We start from the raw sequence: 16,527 nt of genomic DNA, 5'->3' as shown, positions 1-16,527 counted from the left end.
TCCTACAACCTGCTCCCTGATATTAGCTGTAAATAGCAGGCGCCTTATAAATTGAATCATTCCCTTCGATGCAGGTTAAAGACATAACAGATCCAGTCTTCAATTAGTCCAATCCAAGCTTTGGTAGTTTTTATGTGGAGTAAACATCTATAGATACGTGACTATGAACCAGTCCTGTACAATAGTTCCTTAGAGTCCAGTCTCTAACATGCTGGTTTTCAGTTGTGTCCCAGTAAAACCCGCTGTATTCCTTTTCAGCACCATGGACAGCTTCATTCGGTCTCCATCAGCTGCCGTTTCTCACTGCGTTGCCATGAAAGGTTTCTCATCTGGAGATTCATTTCCACAGTTATCACAAACTGACGCTGTCTCGGTGTTGGTAAACAAACTGATCATGTCGCGTGTCCTGACGTAATTTTGACGTATTTGCGGCAGCACGTTTCCCACCGGCTCTGCTCTGATTGGTCCGCAGAGAGAACATGGAGGAAGGCAGAGAAGGGGATTCTCTTTAATCTTCTTCCCAGTGAAGCTGGTCCACGGCTGTTCATGCAGTATTAAAGAACACACGTGTCTTTGTTTCATTCATATTTTAACTTTGTAACCAGTAAAGCTTTTGATTTGGGCTATAATTCTAACTGCCTTCAACACGAAGCTAAAGAACGTGATCGTATCATTTGAAATTCAGAACATTATTCAAGTATTTATTTTCTATTTTTATCCCCCAAACTGTTTCTCAACCACGGAGGGGAGAAATGTAAAGCCTTGCATAATAATAACTGTTTTATTTCTTTGTGCAGTATGCAATGGATGGCAGAAAGCAGTGGGGCTTTAGAATTGTCTATATTTCCACTTAAAAATGACCTAAAACATCGTCAGATTTTCATTCAGTGGATAAAAGCTGATAAATACCATCCAATTATACAAAAAAGATCAAAAAACATTGTACTTGGTCATTCATACTTTGAGGGCAATAGTCTAATAGTCCATATCTGTGTATTGGTGAACCCGTTGGTTTAGCAGGTAAATAAAAGGTGGAATTAGAGTCTGCTGTTTTCAGTCAATGGGATGACAATCAGGTGTGATTGAGTACTCTGTTTTATTTGAAAAAAACAAACAACAATCTATCAAAGTCTGAGCTGAAGGCCCGTCTCATATCCAGTAATGCTAATGTTCATGAGTTCGTAAGAACACTGGCCAGCTGCAAGCAGACAGGCATAGTTGAACATAATAGAACATGGATGCCCATTTACAGTTTTCTAAAGACCTGTGGACAAGCCAAAGGACTTATGGAAAGATGTTTTGTGGGTGGATGAGATCCAAGTTTAAATTAGAACAAGAACTTCATCCCATGTGAAACATGGTGGTGGAAGCATCATGGCTTGGACCCGTTTCACTGTATATGGGATAGAGTGACTTGAAAATACTTGAATGGTCAAGTATAGTACTTGTATGAAACAGGTTCTCTTTGTGCCACTTCCATGAACATCTGTTGTTGTTTTATGTTTTTATTGTTGATGAAGAAATTCTGAAGCATTCATGAACTTTCAAGCTCTACTGGGTTCAGAAGTAGAACAGACTTGCAAAATCAGCCTCCGACTGAAAGGATGAGTTTACTTTTTGTTTGCACACGATACTGACACAACTGTACTGTATATATATCATTCCATTTTAAATACGTATGTATCAGAATTGGGCTGCCCAGTGGATCGGTGGTTAGCATTGTTGCCATGCAGCTAGAAGAGCTAGTTTGCGTCTCGGCCTTCCTGGGATCTTTCTGCATGTTCTCCCTGTGCATGCGTAGGTTTTCTTCGGGTTCTTTGGCTTCCTCTCACAGTCCAAAAGCATGCTGAGGTTAACTGGTGACTCTAAATTGTCCGTAGGTGGTGAGTGTGATTGTTTGTTGGTAAATATAGCTCTGCAATGGACTCCTGACCTGTCCAGGGTGTCCCCTGCCTTCACCCAAAGTCAGCTGGGATAGACTCCAGCCCCAGTGCGACCCTAATGAGGATTAAGCAGTATACAGATAATGGATGGATGGATGGATAAGAATTTATGATAATTTTGAGCAGACTATGGTTAGTTTAAATCCCACATTGCAGCTACAAGTCCGTTCAAAAGTTTGGGGTGACTTAGAAATGTCCTTATTTTGAAAGAAAATCAGTTTTTTTCAGTGAAGATAACATTAAATCAATCAGAAATATAGTTCAGAGATTGTTAATGTGGTAAATGAATATTCTAGCTGGAAACAGCTGATTTTTGATGGAATATCTACATAGGGGTGCAGAGGAACATTTGGAGCAACCATCATTCTTGTGTTCTAATGCTACATTGTGTTAGCTAATGGTGTTGAAAGGCTAATTGATGATTAGAAAACCCTTGTGCAATTATGTTAGCACATGAATAAAAGTGTGACTTTTCATGGAACACATGAAATTGTCTGGGTGACCCCAAACTTTTGAATGGTAGTGAATATACAGGACTCAGAACTTGAACAAGTCCATAACATCAAATTTACTGGGAATTACACTGGCTGCAGCAGTCTTTGAGATCTTAGCATACTGGCATTGTCATTAAGAAACCAGTAAAAGGCAAGCTCCTGCTAGAAAATGTTTTTGGTACTCCATGAGATGTTAAAAAATAAAAAATAAAAAATAAAATGTCATTAAATCATTAATGTTATTTCCTTTGGACTATTTTCAGTCGTATGGTCTGCTGCAAACAAGACTACAATTGGTACAAAACAAGGCCACCACACAGCATTAGCTGTATTCCATGTACAACTGAGACATGTCTCCATTATTTCTAAAATTGTGACATGTATATTCGCATTACCCTGGGTTATTTTTTTAATGATACATTATTTAATGAGTTTATGAGTCTTTAAAGGAGTAAAAAGTGTCAACTATAATCTAGACAAGTATCTCGCCCGACTTTAATCCTAAAGAACACTTTTAGGGTATTTAGAGAAAGCCAGAGCAACACAACCCCTCCAGCAAACAGCAGTTGCAAAAACAGTCTTTGAATGAAATAATAGGTGCTGTATCATCCATGCTAAGGAGGACTGAGTCTGTCGTCAAAAATAAAGGTGGACATATGAATGAATAGAAGATTGAAATAATAGCACAGTAGGAAGTCAGTGCAAAAGCAATGTGTGCTGCACTGAGTTCCTAGCATTGGGCCTGTAGTTTAAATATAGGATATAATCTATTATATAGGTTATATCATTCTGAGTCATTTGACATTTAAGTGATATTACACAGATGTATACTCCCTTTTGTTGTGTACTGTATGCTGAGGTAGAAGCTAATGTGGACAGTGATAAATAAATGCTGAAACAACAGTTTTTGATTGTTCTAATTGTTCCTCCTGTCCATAAAAACCCTCCTCAAGCTTTTTTTAATGCTAGTGTTTGGGTACTCAATATCCGCATTTTTAGCTGTACGATTTCAGGACCCCCCTGAAAATGAGATGAGGGGTTGATCTGACATCCACTAACACTATTAGTGCCCCTATTTAGAATGTATTAAACCAACATTTATAAACGGTTCATTGCTATTAGAATATTCTATGTGTTTATTACAGTACTTGTTAGCAAATTCTGACCAAATATTTAGGATGATTACAATTGTTACTCTGCCAAGGAACGCGGTGGAATTATGTGGTGATCGGCATTGGTTTGTCTGTTTGTCCATCTATCTGTTAGCAACATTATTCAAAAACGGACCCACGAATTTGGATGAAATTTTCAGGGAAGGTCAGAAATCACTCATGGACCAACTGATTAGATTTTGGCAGTGATGCGGCTCATAGTCTGGATCCTCTATCTGTATTTCTGCATAACACACGCCTGTGCTTAGCGCAAGGTCCTTTTGTTTGTGGGTACATCTATATTAAATGGCTACGTTCTATGTTGCCGTGATTTCTGCCATGAATTTTTTAAAGATTTCTTTCATTGGAAATGGTACAACGACTGAGCAGCCTTGGCGGAGTACTGCGCTCTCTGAGTGCTTTTCTTGTGTTTTCTGTATTATCAGTGATTTTCTGCTTACACTCACAGGTTACTTCAAGATGAATTCTAATTGGTGACAAAGTATATTAGTTTTACACATTTCTGATTTATAATTCCTTATAAACTGTTTATATGCTGCTTATAAAGGTCAAACGTGTTTTTTTATTTTGTGTGGAGCTACAGTGGAGCGACTGTAAACTAAAGGCAAACCTTGGTGCTAAAACGGGTAACTTTGGAAGATGATCCAGTTTATCTGTGCATTAGAAACTGCTAAAGCCTCGTGCTAGGTTTAGATCAGCAATGGGAAAGACTGGATTTTGTGCCCCATTTGATCATATCAGTAATTACTATTATAATATGGGATCTTACTATTGCCCCACATGTAAGTTTTTCTTTGAGCCTGATTTCAAAAAAACTTAAACATTAATGTGACATGATACTACCAGCTTTAGGAGGGTTTGGCCTCTTCAGGGTGCACGTAATTCATGGCATTTTCTGAACTGCAGATGAAAAGTTCAACAAAAGCCAGTTTATAGATAAACCTAGAGAAAAGAAAGTAAAATTCACATTTATTAGATTCTCTTTGAAGTCCATTGTACAATTCCAGTAAGACACAGACGTACCAAAAATAGTACATTGTATTACAGACTTCTTACTATTGGAGTTGACAAAACTCCCATTTTTGAGATGACAGATTTTAACAGTATATAATCTGGTGTTGCAAGTGCTCTTCACAACTACAATGGCAGTGACATTATCAGCTGTCGTTTAATTAGTCAAACCTTAAAAACGTCAGATCAGAAAAGCTGACATGGCCTAAGAAGAATGCCCAAAACTGTTGTTCTGTATCATTTAGCATCCAAGTGTATATAAAAATATCACATTCTCTAATTACATAATGTCAGTGAAACAATAACCCTTCTACGTTTTTAAAAAATACTTGAGGTATTAGTGAAATGAATGCAGACACATGCAACACATCTGTGCTAATACCTAGACAAGGATCCTAGAAAATACAGACTGCTCAGTAAACATTCATTAAGTTAAATATAAATGACCTCCACTGAAGGCAGAGTATGCAACGAGCAGCACATACAGTTTACTGTATCTTGAGAAAATCCTCCTATAAACTTAAAGACTTTCATGTTTGTGTATTTTCTTGAGCATACAGTTGTCATAAAGCAACTAAGTGTGACCACATGAAAGCATTTTCTAGGCTGTCAATGGAAGAATTAAATGTTAGCTTGTGATAAAAGATTATGATCTCCTGCATTGCTGTGCTGTTGCATGTGACGACTAGAGCTATGTGTGCGTGGCTAACGGATTATTAATTTAAAATGGTTTACTCACCCAGAGTATCTACATCAATCACCAGTAACGTGGAAAAATATCTAAATATTAGCTTGTGTTTGTCATTTTGTTTGTGAGACCGGAGTTGTATTAATGTGCAGTATTCTGCTATCGAAAGTGCAAGAACACCATCTGTTGACACTGACACTTGGCTCTTTTCTAGAAGAGACTTTAGTCCTTTTTCTCTGCGATCCGTCCCATTTTGGTGCGCATGTTGCGCACGAGGAAGAACCCAACAGTAGCGATGCCCATTATCACCTCAGCTACCCAGAAAGCCATGTCCCAGCTGTGCTGTTTGGCAATAGTGCTGAAGGGAAGTCCTGCCATAAAAGCTCCCACTGTGACAGACACAAAGATTGTTTAGTCATATGAAGGTATAGCAGCCAATACTGTAATAATTTACTGACAATGTAATAACGCTTGAAAATGTAATAATGTTTGCACTTAACTTGACCAGAAATGTAAGAAAAAAATTGAATAAATATGACAAAAGCTCCTGACTAATGTTGTCAGAACATTTTCACCAGTAATGTAATATAATTCAGGTGGGTCATTTATGTTTCTCAAAACTGATAATGTAAGACTTTTGACAGATATTGTAATACTGTGTTCATATACAGTCCAGAGTTTTATATATTGTGTTTGAAACACCTTGATGGCTTTTGTATAAAGCTGTTCAATAGGTTTTAGAGCAGTGATGCTAGCAAACGACCACATTGTGAAGCTGTATTCGATGTGAGACAGGATCATGCAGTGGAGGTAGGATTTAGCAGCTTCTGTTGTTATGAAAGGCCGAATTTGTTCCAATTTTGTTATTGTACTGGTTACTTTTTTGATGTGTTTTTTAAAATTGAGGTTGGAGTCCAGCACAGCCTCAAGGTACATAAGGTGAGCTACCATCTCCAATTCTTCCCGATCCTCTGTGTTCTTAGATGGGGAAGAACAGGAGATGGTCACTAATTTTAAGTACCTTAACATTGAACAGCATTATAAAAAAGTCATCAAGGTGTTTGACAAAAAGCCCCAGTAATTCCATCATTGTGCAATCTTGAAGAAATATCGATTCGTGAGCCTTGAGAATTTCAAATCATTTAAAAGTGCCTGCTTAATATATAAGACAATGAATGAGATGTTCCCAAAGCCCCTGGGAGATTTTATCAAAAAGAAAAATTGTATTTCTAATACAAGATCAGCCGCCAGGGGTGACTGTGAAGTAAAATTTTGAAAGTCCTCCTTTGTACAGAATGCCTTATCTATTAAAGGTTGCACAAACTGGAATACTTTACCAAAAGCTATCAGAGAAAGCTCCATCTTTGTCAGTTTTAAGAGACAGTATAAGGCATGGCTGATTAACAATCAAATTTGTGAACATTGAGAAAATCAGACACTTTAAAAACAGGCACTTTAACTTTAAGCACTTCATGACAGGCTCTGCCTAGTAAGCACTTTACTAAAATAATATCACTTTAGGGTAGGTTTAACCCAGCCAGAATGAATTTATCATTGTCTTTGCTTTTTTGTCTGATACGCCTGTATGTTTTTCTTTTATGTTTGGGACAACAGATGGAAATTAGCACCGGCTTATTTACTGTAACCTTGTGTAAATCTATGAGATTGTATGTTCATTAGTAAGCACTGTCCTGTCCAAATAAATAAAGAAATAAAATGAAATGAACAATGTAAGAATTTTAAATACAGATTGGTTGGAATGAATGAATGACTGTTAGGTTAAATTTAGATTTATACACTAAGACAGAAACTCAGGGACATGCAACTACATCCTGATGCCTAAGTCTTCTACTTTTCTCTGTGCACCACAGATTTCCAGCAAAAACTTGTTCATGAAAACAACCACAATGCTATAAAAGTGCATTAAGCATTTAGAAAACCTCCATGTGCACAACATGACACCTGATATAAACACACATAACCAGTGCTAGTTCCGTCTGGTGATAAAGGGTTTCTATGTTACTTTCAATGTGAAGTTGACATTATTCCAAACATTATATAACATTTACTGTGAAGTTATTACATTATTGGGTTTCATTACATTTAGATCAAGTTAAGTGCACATTTACATAGCATTTTCTGTAAAATAATTACATTTATGGTTGCCAAAATGTTTCAATGCGCAAACATGACAATATAAGGGATTTTTGCTGGTCACCTGAAACTAGAGCTTACCGTTAGCCATCAGAGCTACAACAGCATGAGAGGTTCCACAGAAATTAGAAGGAGCACTTTCACTGGCTATCACCCCAAACAAGGCAATTGGTCCGTAAGACGAAAATCCAAACATAGCACCGAGGAAGAGGATCCAAATCTGTGAAGACAATATGAAAGTTCTTGAATTCGTTCTGATGACACACTGCATGTTGATCCATTTAAATGAAAGCATTTCTGAGCGTACCTCTTTCTCTGACACCCCAGTGAGGACAGACACAGGATGAATGACTTGGACCCAAAGAGGAGCCTCCTGAGCAAATACACGAATGATTAAAGTACTTTCAACCCTAACAACATGCACATTTCACAGATATTTGACAGATAATAGAGTCAAATTACCTGAGGGATTTCAGGCGTGATGGTCACTCTAAAGAGGTACATGGACACATACATGCCAGCCATCATGGTAATGAGCAGGCCATGGCGAGGGTTACCGTGGGTGCCCAAGCCTTGCTAGAAAAAGGCAAAGAGAGAGCCTTTAAAATTGAAAAGATAAGCCCAGCCTGGGACAGACTAGCAACAAAAAACAGCCCGGGAATAATGCTGTCAAGCAGCCACAATTTCATACGCCAAATTCCCACTGACATATCTGTCAATCTGTAAGTGTGCTCTAATTTACTTTTCAGTCACACAATAGCAATCATTAGTGCACCTCCAACTGGATCTGTGCTGCTGCTCCCCTCTCCTCCATCACCCCGCTTTCTTGTTTAGAGCCATGTTCACATATATTTTTACTGTAAGGTATGCAGTTTTAGCGCTGGGCTGGTTATCATATGCCTCACAGCAGGGGTGCCAATCATACGGCCCGCCAGAGGGTCCAGTCTAGTCTGCAGGATGACTTGTGTAAAAACCGTAGAGAAAGCATTGACTGCAAACTGTAAATTAAAAATAATTTCTGGATCTTGACAAGTTGTTTTGATCATAAAATAGATTATTACATTGTTTAGTTCCAGATACCTGCAACTAAATGTTTTGTGCCTTTATAAACACACTGAGTTGTAATGCACATGCGTAAATAATAAACTGAGGCATAACCTTGTTGAAATTGCATTTATTTTTCAGAAGAAATTTCAGGTTGTTCATCAAGTTTTGGAAAAAGATAGTTCATTAAATGTGAACATTTTCAGAATGTACTTTTTGAACTAAAACAAAAGGAAGAAATTGGATTTGTGGTTATTTATAGGTTACTATGCTGTGATTTTACTGGTTTTGCCAACTTGAGATCAAACTGGTCTGAATGTGGCCCCTGAACTAAAATGAGTTTGACACCCCTGCCTTACAGGCTCTGCCTAATGCGCAAAGGAAATTTTCTAAGCAAATGCTTACTTTATTCATTTATGATCAGAGTTGGCAACCATTTTTAAACAGGTCTGAGAAAACTTCTTTAATATTTGTGCACTGAATCTGACAGTTAAACCTGCAGTGGAAATCCCCAAAGGTCAGCGAAAACATTTAGTTGGTTCATTTAGCTAGTTCACAGCACAGAGCATGTAAGAATGACAAAGCACCTGCTTGCTCCTCTCTGATGTTTCTATGTTTTCGATACTGCTCTCCTGGAGACTGCTTAAATAACTGTTATTTCTTAACACACTCTGCAGAATCTGCCAGCAAAGCCTTTGTCTTTATTTGGTGCCTTCGCTGGACCGTCGGCTGTGGGTTTTCTCTTTTCTTGTGATGTACATTTTGGCCGGAGTGCTAAATACTTTCAGTTGTAATTGCAGCCGCTTCCTGCTACTATGAATTTCACCAGCTGTGTCACTGCAGTTAAGACAACCTATTACCTGCATACAGACTATAAAAAAAAATTTAAAAATTCCCAATCTTCCTGACGACCAGTCTATGGCTGAGCCCAGTCCTTTTGGTTACTCACCCGACATACAGCTCTGTCTGAGATGAAGCCTGCTGCCAGGCTGCCCACAAAACCTCCCACCTCCAAGGCACTCATGTAGGTACTGCCTGTTAGCAACACAGCTGATGTCAGCACCTGTAACCATTATATGATAACCAAGTAAGAAGCACCGCTTCATATGCATACCCATGAGAACGGTCTGTCCTTTCTCCTGCATGAGGAACAGCTGTCCCCAGTCGGTAGCTGCCGTCTTCACTCCAAACACCACCAGGTACCCCAGGGACAGCACCCACAGGAAAGGTGAGAGGAGGAACTCCGTCAGGGTGCTCTCGCTGTTGCCTAGTGAGCACAGAAAACAAGTGTTGCATTCACACACACATTAACAAGAGATCTGTTATGTATGTCGCATAATCAGATTTATGCATGTGCTGTGAAACTATTTTAAGTTTATGTTCCTCACAGCATGTCGGTCACATGGTGAGGCTAAGTCCCTTTTAAATCTGTAAGATTACATCTATAGTGTCCTGTAGTCATTTAGTGATGCTGGCATTTTATGGGTTATACTGTATGAATGCATCAGTTCTGAACAATTTCATTCATGTCGTTACATAGATCTAAGGTCTAGTAAAATCCAGCTACCCACACTGCCATCTTCTGGTGACAGGAAGTAGAGATCGGGGCTGGATCTCCATGGTCCTAATACTGTTAGAGGAACTGATTTTTTTTTTTTTTTTTAAAAACTGAAAACTGTGACTGAGATATTATCTCTATCAAAAGAGTTGTGCTTACTGGCTGTAATTAAAAAGGAAAGTTAGGTATTAAAATCCTTCTATGTGTGACCACAGTTTTATCAGATATAGTGAGCACATCTACACTACAAATACGGAGATAGACAAAGTTGACAAGCTTCAAGTTAACTCATTAACTGTTTCAATAACTGTACTGGCCTACTTCTGTATGTGTTTAGTTGATCCCATTTATTTATGTGTGAATTATTCACTACTATCAAAGTAATAAACACTAAGTTAGGAGAAGTAAATGGAGCTTTCAGCGACCAAACATGCTGATGTTTCCATTCCTCTGTGAATTTTTTGAGGACACAATATACCAATATTTACACACTCAACATTTGGACATTCAAACGAAATGGTTAACAGTAAATGTAGTGACCTGTCTGGTAAATAGACAGTGGTTTCAGACAATGGCCTTTTAGACACAGCACCTGGACACTTTGGCTGTTACCAGAAGTCTGACATACAAGTAGGCTCTGAACTACTCTCAGATATCACAAGTGTCGGTAGCAAAACTGAAGCACTGTTGGAATGTTATAACCCCACGGGGAATAATATATCACCATGTGATCGGCATGCTAAACATTTTAGCTACACCAGAAGCAGCTTCTCTACTGGTTGTTTTGCTCACCTCCCTTCACCCCCTTCTTGGCTGCTGCTTCAATGCTGGGCAGACCCACATCCTTTGGCTCGTTCTTCACAAACACCAAACAAACAAATGAGAAGGCTGCACAGAAAATGCCTGACATGGTCAGGATAGTCCTCCAGTCGTAGTACTGCAGGAGCACTGTGACCACGATTGGGCCCAGACTTCCAGCCAGGTTCATACTGCAGGACAGCACAGACCACCATGTTCCAAACTGGGAGGGCTCATACCACTGATTGAAGAGAGACACACAGGACAAAACAATAGTCAACATTTTCTCCTAGAATACATACAGAATCAAAGAATACAGATCATTCTTCCTATTCATACACAACTTGTAACTATAAAATATTGCACATATTGTTGATTTCCTCTCATTTGCTGAAGCAACCCACAGGTCATGATCATAAACATGCTACCGCACATGGATCAGTTCTCTTTAACCCTTTGATGTACAACATGGGTCAAGAGATACCCATTTCCATTGAATATGGGTCACTTTTGACCCACGTTGTGCATCAAAGGGTTAAGGAGAATTTCAGGACAAAGTAGCAGAAATATGACAATATTCTGACCCTATAATAAACAGACTTACAAATTTAAAGCACTTTCTCTTTAAAAGAGTGCAGCACTGCTCTAATTTCTTTCAAATTTTACTCCTCCTAGAGAAATGGCATCAGAGGCACACGCCCTCATGATGTAATCCAGCTAAACACGGCCATAAACAATCCTCAGACAGCATTCAAAGCAGAGAACCCCGTAACTTGAGAATCCACTGGTAAACAGTTAAGGCAGATACAGGCTGATTTACCACTATGTTGATTAACACTGTGTGGAAGTTAACTCAGCTGTGGAACAGATTTTGAGCTATTAAAAGGTTTTAGAGAAAGAAAACACCTTTGCACAAAGTTGCTGTTCTATTGGAAAGGCCGATTGACAATCTTCTATAAATACATTCTCTTGTAATCTGATCCCCCTCCAGTCACTGAACACATGACAAATCCTATTTATTCCCCAGCTTTTGAACACTTCTACTTTTAAGGCAGTTTCTTAGAAGCGTCATTGTGTCTTAGAGTAGAATGCATTATGGTTTGCTCACACATATGAACTTTGAAAGTACCTCTTAAAATTCAAACTATTCACTGCACTGAGACCTCAATGATCCCAGAATAAACTTAAAGCAAATCCAAAAGCTATTTATATATGAGACCTTGCAGATTATTGGGTAATCCCTTAATTTCTCAAACCACTACTGTCGGCGGCATTACGACTCCTGCCTTGGATAATCAGTGTGTTGTACAGTTGGCTGATATCTCCTCAAAGCAGACAGTGCTACCTCTGTCCCAAAGGTCAGCACAGGCTGCCAGCCCAGAACAGGATTCTTCTAAGTGCAACCAACAGACAGGTGCAAGTTCTTGCAGACTGCAAACATACACAGTATGTCAAGCAGCAGGTGGTTTCCACCCTGGAGTGACACAGTTTCACTTGCTGCCCACACTAATCACAGGCACCATGAGTAGCCTGCATGCTGAGGACTTTACAGTTACACTGAGCTAGAGATCTGTGTTTCATATGGATAGTACTACCTTGCGTAGCACCTTCCCACAGGGAGGCCAGCCACAGCCTTGTCCCAGACCATTGATGAACCAGAGCAGAGAGAACATGGACACAGTGGAAGACCAGGAGAAGACTATGTTGATGCCTCCGACCACGAAGAGGCCGATGGAGAAAAGCCAACGGGCGCTGATCTGATCCGACAGCACGCCGCTGATGAACTTACTGATGGCATAGGCCATGGTCTGGCTGCTGGTGATCATACCTGCAGAAACACAATGAAGATCAAGGCAACGCATAAACAGAAACTGTACTACAGGAGACAAGGGCTGCTTCTAGCTTTGTCTACATGGCAATTAGCAATGTTAAAGATTAACAGTTATGCGATTAATTGCTGTTATCAACCAAATTATGCGGACAATGAGGAACTGCACGTCAGAACATGTATTGTACATTAGCTGTAGTACCTCTCACTGTTTAATGAGATGGAAGACTGCAGCTCATTTGCTCTGTTTAATACAGCGGCAAACCATGAAGGAGGTTACTCAGATTGCAGGCAGTTTGTGTTGGCAAGCACACAGCAGTTAGCAATGGGCCACCATGACAGAGACTTATGAAAGTTAATGGTTGCCAGTCAGATCTTGCATATTGATGATGGGTCAGTTTACCAAGACAGTCCCTACAATGGAGTGGCTAATGTAAACGAGCCGCTACAGTAGCAAATCTTACATTCATTTGATTGCAAACGATCAGATCAGCTTAATAAAACAAGTCCACTGTATTTCATTCGTACTGACAATTTATCGATTACTTATTGATAACGTGGTCAACTATCGGTCACAAAATTACCTAAAAATCTGCACCTCTATTTCCAACAACTAAAAATGACATCATGTATTTCTAACAACATGGCATCAGTCTGTTCAAATTGTGACCCGTGTATTTTGGTATAGAGTTTTCTTTGTATCTGTTATCTTTTATTTACTCCCAGTTTTGTAATATCAGCTTCATAGAGAAGGTCGCTTTCTGTTGCGTTTATTTCTTTAGTTTTCTGTAGCATCCATTTGCTTTTAATTCAACCCCCTCGCTTTCTGTGTTGTTGTGCCCATACCCCCTTCCAAAATGAATCCCACCTCTCATTCTGGAGCTCAGCGTTTGCTTTGTTTTCCTTTTGTTACTGTCTGGCTACCCTAGACAGTCGGGACTTAACACCCTCTGACTGTCATGACTTGGCTCATCATCACTAATTTATAAAAATCAATAGAAGGTCCATCCCAGACTAAGATATCTCAAAACATGGTCCCCAGAAGGTGAATCTGATTGTCTATGGTGACATGTAACTTTATCTGTCATGAGGTTGACATGTTGGATGTTTAGTGGAACCTTTTGACAACTGGATTGATTGCCATGACTTCTGAGGCACATTCATGGTCGGCAGAAGATGAACCCCGCTGATATTTATGACTCCCCTGTCTTTTCCAATAGAAGCGGAATAACGGTCTGGAAAATGACCAAATCTTTGCAAATGTATTGACATCCCCTTTAGCCAAAGGTTTACTTTATCTTTAATCAGTAAATGTCAGCATGCTAACACACTGAAGTAAGAGATAGTGAGAATAATTATCATTATACTTTCTAAACAGAGGCATGCCGTTATCATCACTCTGAGCATGTGTAACATCCAGACCTTAGCCTTTTACCTCTAAGAACCATTGCATCTACGCAGACCCCAACAGAGCTGCTAGCAATGCTGTAATCTTTTCCTATGTTGGATTACAGGTGGACTGCATCCAACACCACCCTCGGCTGTTCATTTCTCTAGAGTTATTAGTTTAGTGTTACGACTACTCTGAGGTCAAGTGAGTTTATGAGATAACCTTGTTAGGCGTAGCAGCGGCCTAAACAAACACTTCACATAGCTAGGTTTTTGTTTGTTACTAAACAATAATACATTTAATGTGCAACCAGTGGGAGGAGAGTGAAACTGACACCTCAGCTGACAGAATAATTCAGTTTTGGGTGAACAACTGGTTTCATATTTGTGCTCAGGAGCATTTCAGGCAAGCAAAATGTCTCCAGGGATTACTGTGAAAAGTTTTCCTGAAGCAACAGCTTGGTTAAATTTTAAATTGATGCTTAAAGACACATTTGTTAAGCCGTTAAGCCAAACAAACAAAAAACATTCAGTTAATACTTCTTTCTTACCCAAGTCATCTTTGTCCAGGTTTATCTCATCCATCACAGAGGGCATGACAAAGGAGAAGGTCTTTCTGTTGAAGAAATACAGTGAGTAGCCGATGAACATGCAGATGAATATGACGACACGATAGTAGCCGTAGCCTGTGGCCCCCATGGTTGCAGTTGATATGCAGTTCTATCTTCAGTGGAGTCTTGTATTTGGGTCCCCTGGCATCTAGAATAGAGCCAGTAAAAAGTTGGCACTATCAAGCAAGTTGTTTACAGTGGGAGATATGAAAGGAGATGTATCCTGGGCTGGTAGATGAAGTTTTATCAGTGGGACGCAGTCTTTACAGCAGAATTCCTGCAGGCTGGAGGCTCCGTCTGTCTGTGGGGCTGCTGCTCCTAGAAGCGAGGACAGAGCGAGGAAACCTCACACCGGCCTGAAAGTGAGATGAACATAAACATCACTTAACACAGAAGGAATTACACCAGGTCACTTCTGAACTGCAGACGTTTAGCACTTGGAAACCTAGTCTGAATGCAATGATTCAGCAGATGAAGGGTAACAGAATGACACTCTGCTACGATTTGGGGTTGCCCTCCTTCTTCTCAAGCCTTTTGTCCATGTTGGGGCTTGTGATGCTGCTGAGCCAGACCCTGGTGAGGTGCATCCCCTGGGACCTCACTAGGTGCTGGTTCAGGATTCAGGTACACGTTGGACCTGCAGCTCAGCTTCTTCTGTCATTCACTGTAATTTAGGGCTGTCATTTAAATGCAAAGTTGTCCCTTTAACTGGCTTCGACGTGTGGCTTGGAGGCTCCAGTCAGCAACCCTAAAAATATCAGATGTCAGGAAACTTGAACTCAGCAGACTTGGAGTCATTTTATTTTAGAATTAAATGAGTTTTTAAGTTCTGCTCGTGTTATCTGTACATTTACTGATCATTTGTATGTGCTGTGTTAACTCTCTTGTGGCTGACTTGTGGCGGTCAAAGCGACAAACAACAGAACAAACCGCACTGAGCTGTTTCATTTGACCAGACAGCAGCAGTTTTGCTAACACTGGCACGATTATCTTCAGAGTTAGTCGTGGCGAACTGATCTCAGTAGTATCTGAGAGCCTTCCAGGCCAATGTCTTAACTAATCTTGACATAAAGCGATGCTGTGGGGTCTCTGATACAGCAGTTTAATGCCTGTAAATCGCGTTACCTTTCATTCGTTCCTCCCGCTGATCACATCCATGCTAAAGACGAGGCGCGTTCACGCATCTGCAGCTCTATGAGCGCGTCCCCGGGAAAGACGAGGGAGGGGGGGACTCAGCCGCCGTGGCACAAATACACTCACACACGCACAGACGCACAGACACACACACACACACACACACACACACACACACACACACACACACACACACACACACACACACACACACACACACACACACACACACACACGCACGCACAGTCAGTGTGCCGAATAACCAATCACTGCATGTAATGCAGCCAAACTGTGTCCAGTAGTCCGGTGGAGGTCAATCCCCACGCCGCCAAACTCCATAGAGAAACATGCAAATTTAAATTTGTCATTGGTCACCGCACAAACCAGCTCGTATCCGTCACGATCTTGCATATGTTGTGATTCAGTTGGGCCTTCAGGATAATACGACACAGCTGACCTTCGATTATTGCACTAAAATCCCAGTTTAGCTCCCGTTGCTCACTGCTGCCCTCTACTGGAGGCTAAAGACTGCAGCAGAACTGCTGCTGGAATGACTGCTGCAGAACCAAAAGATCAGAGGTTTAAAAAACTCCTCAGATGTTCTCCATATATATGTATATATATATATATATATATATATATATATATATATATATATATATATATATATATATATATATATATATATATATATATATATATA

The 16,527-nt window shown here is 39.9% G+C and overlaps 1 protein-coding gene across 3 annotated transcripts; it reads right to left on the bottom strand.

Annotated features, from left to right (window-relative positions):
- Positions 1-4,561: 4,561 nt before the first annotated feature.
- slc37a4b (solute carrier family 37 member 4b) lies at positions 4,562-15,966 on the bottom strand. Of its 3 annotated transcripts, none has more exons than XM_023281861.3 (11): positions 15,816-15,966; positions 14,958-15,046; positions 14,631-14,838; positions 12,458-12,690; positions 10,857-11,103; positions 9,621-9,773; positions 9,456-9,541; positions 7,925-8,038; positions 7,770-7,835; positions 7,544-7,682; positions 4,562-5,697 (listed from the first exon to the last, which is right to left on the bottom strand). In XM_023281861.3, exons 3-11 carry the CDS (start codon positions 14,776-14,778, stop codon positions 5,531-5,533), a joined length of 1,353 nt encoding a protein of 450 aa, XP_023137629.2. In that variant the 5' UTR covers positions 14,779-14,838; positions 14,958-15,046; positions 15,816-15,966; the 3' UTR covers positions 4,562-5,530. The 3 variants fall into 3 exon arrangements, with proteins under 3 accessions (XP_023137629.2, XP_054873262.1, XP_023137627.2); XM_055017287.1 differs by lacking the exon at positions 15,816-15,966 and adding an exon at positions 15,136-15,435; XM_023281859.3 differs by having other exon boundaries at positions 14,631-15,046.
- Between the last annotated feature and the right edge of the window lie 561 nt (positions 15,967-16,527).

The sequence above is a fragment of the Amphiprion ocellaris genome, chromosome 14 (assembly GCF_022539595.1).
Source record: "Amphiprion ocellaris isolate individual 3 ecotype Okinawa chromosome 14, ASM2253959v1, whole genome shotgun sequence".
In the NCBI taxonomy this organism is placed as follows: Eukaryota; Metazoa; Chordata; class Actinopteri; family Pomacentridae; genus Amphiprion; species Amphiprion ocellaris.
Note: the sequence above shows the minus strand (reverse complement) of the source record. Positions and strands in the feature narration are given on the sequence as shown.

Bases quoted from the DNA above. Each gene is read 5' to 3' on its own strand.
- slc37a4b (XM_023281859.3), bottom strand. From the start codon at position 14,778: ATGGGGGCCACAGGCTACGGCTACTATCGTGTCGTCATATTCATCTGC. The intron at 11,104-12,457 runs GTAGTACTATCC...CTCTTCAATCAG, and splicing joins GTGGGAAGGTGCTACGCAAG to TGGTATGAGCCCTCCCAGTT. The intron at 5,698-7,543 runs GTAAGCTCTAGT...TGTCTGTCACAG, and splicing joins TGTAGCTCTGATGGCTAACG to TGGGAGCTTTTATGGCAGGA.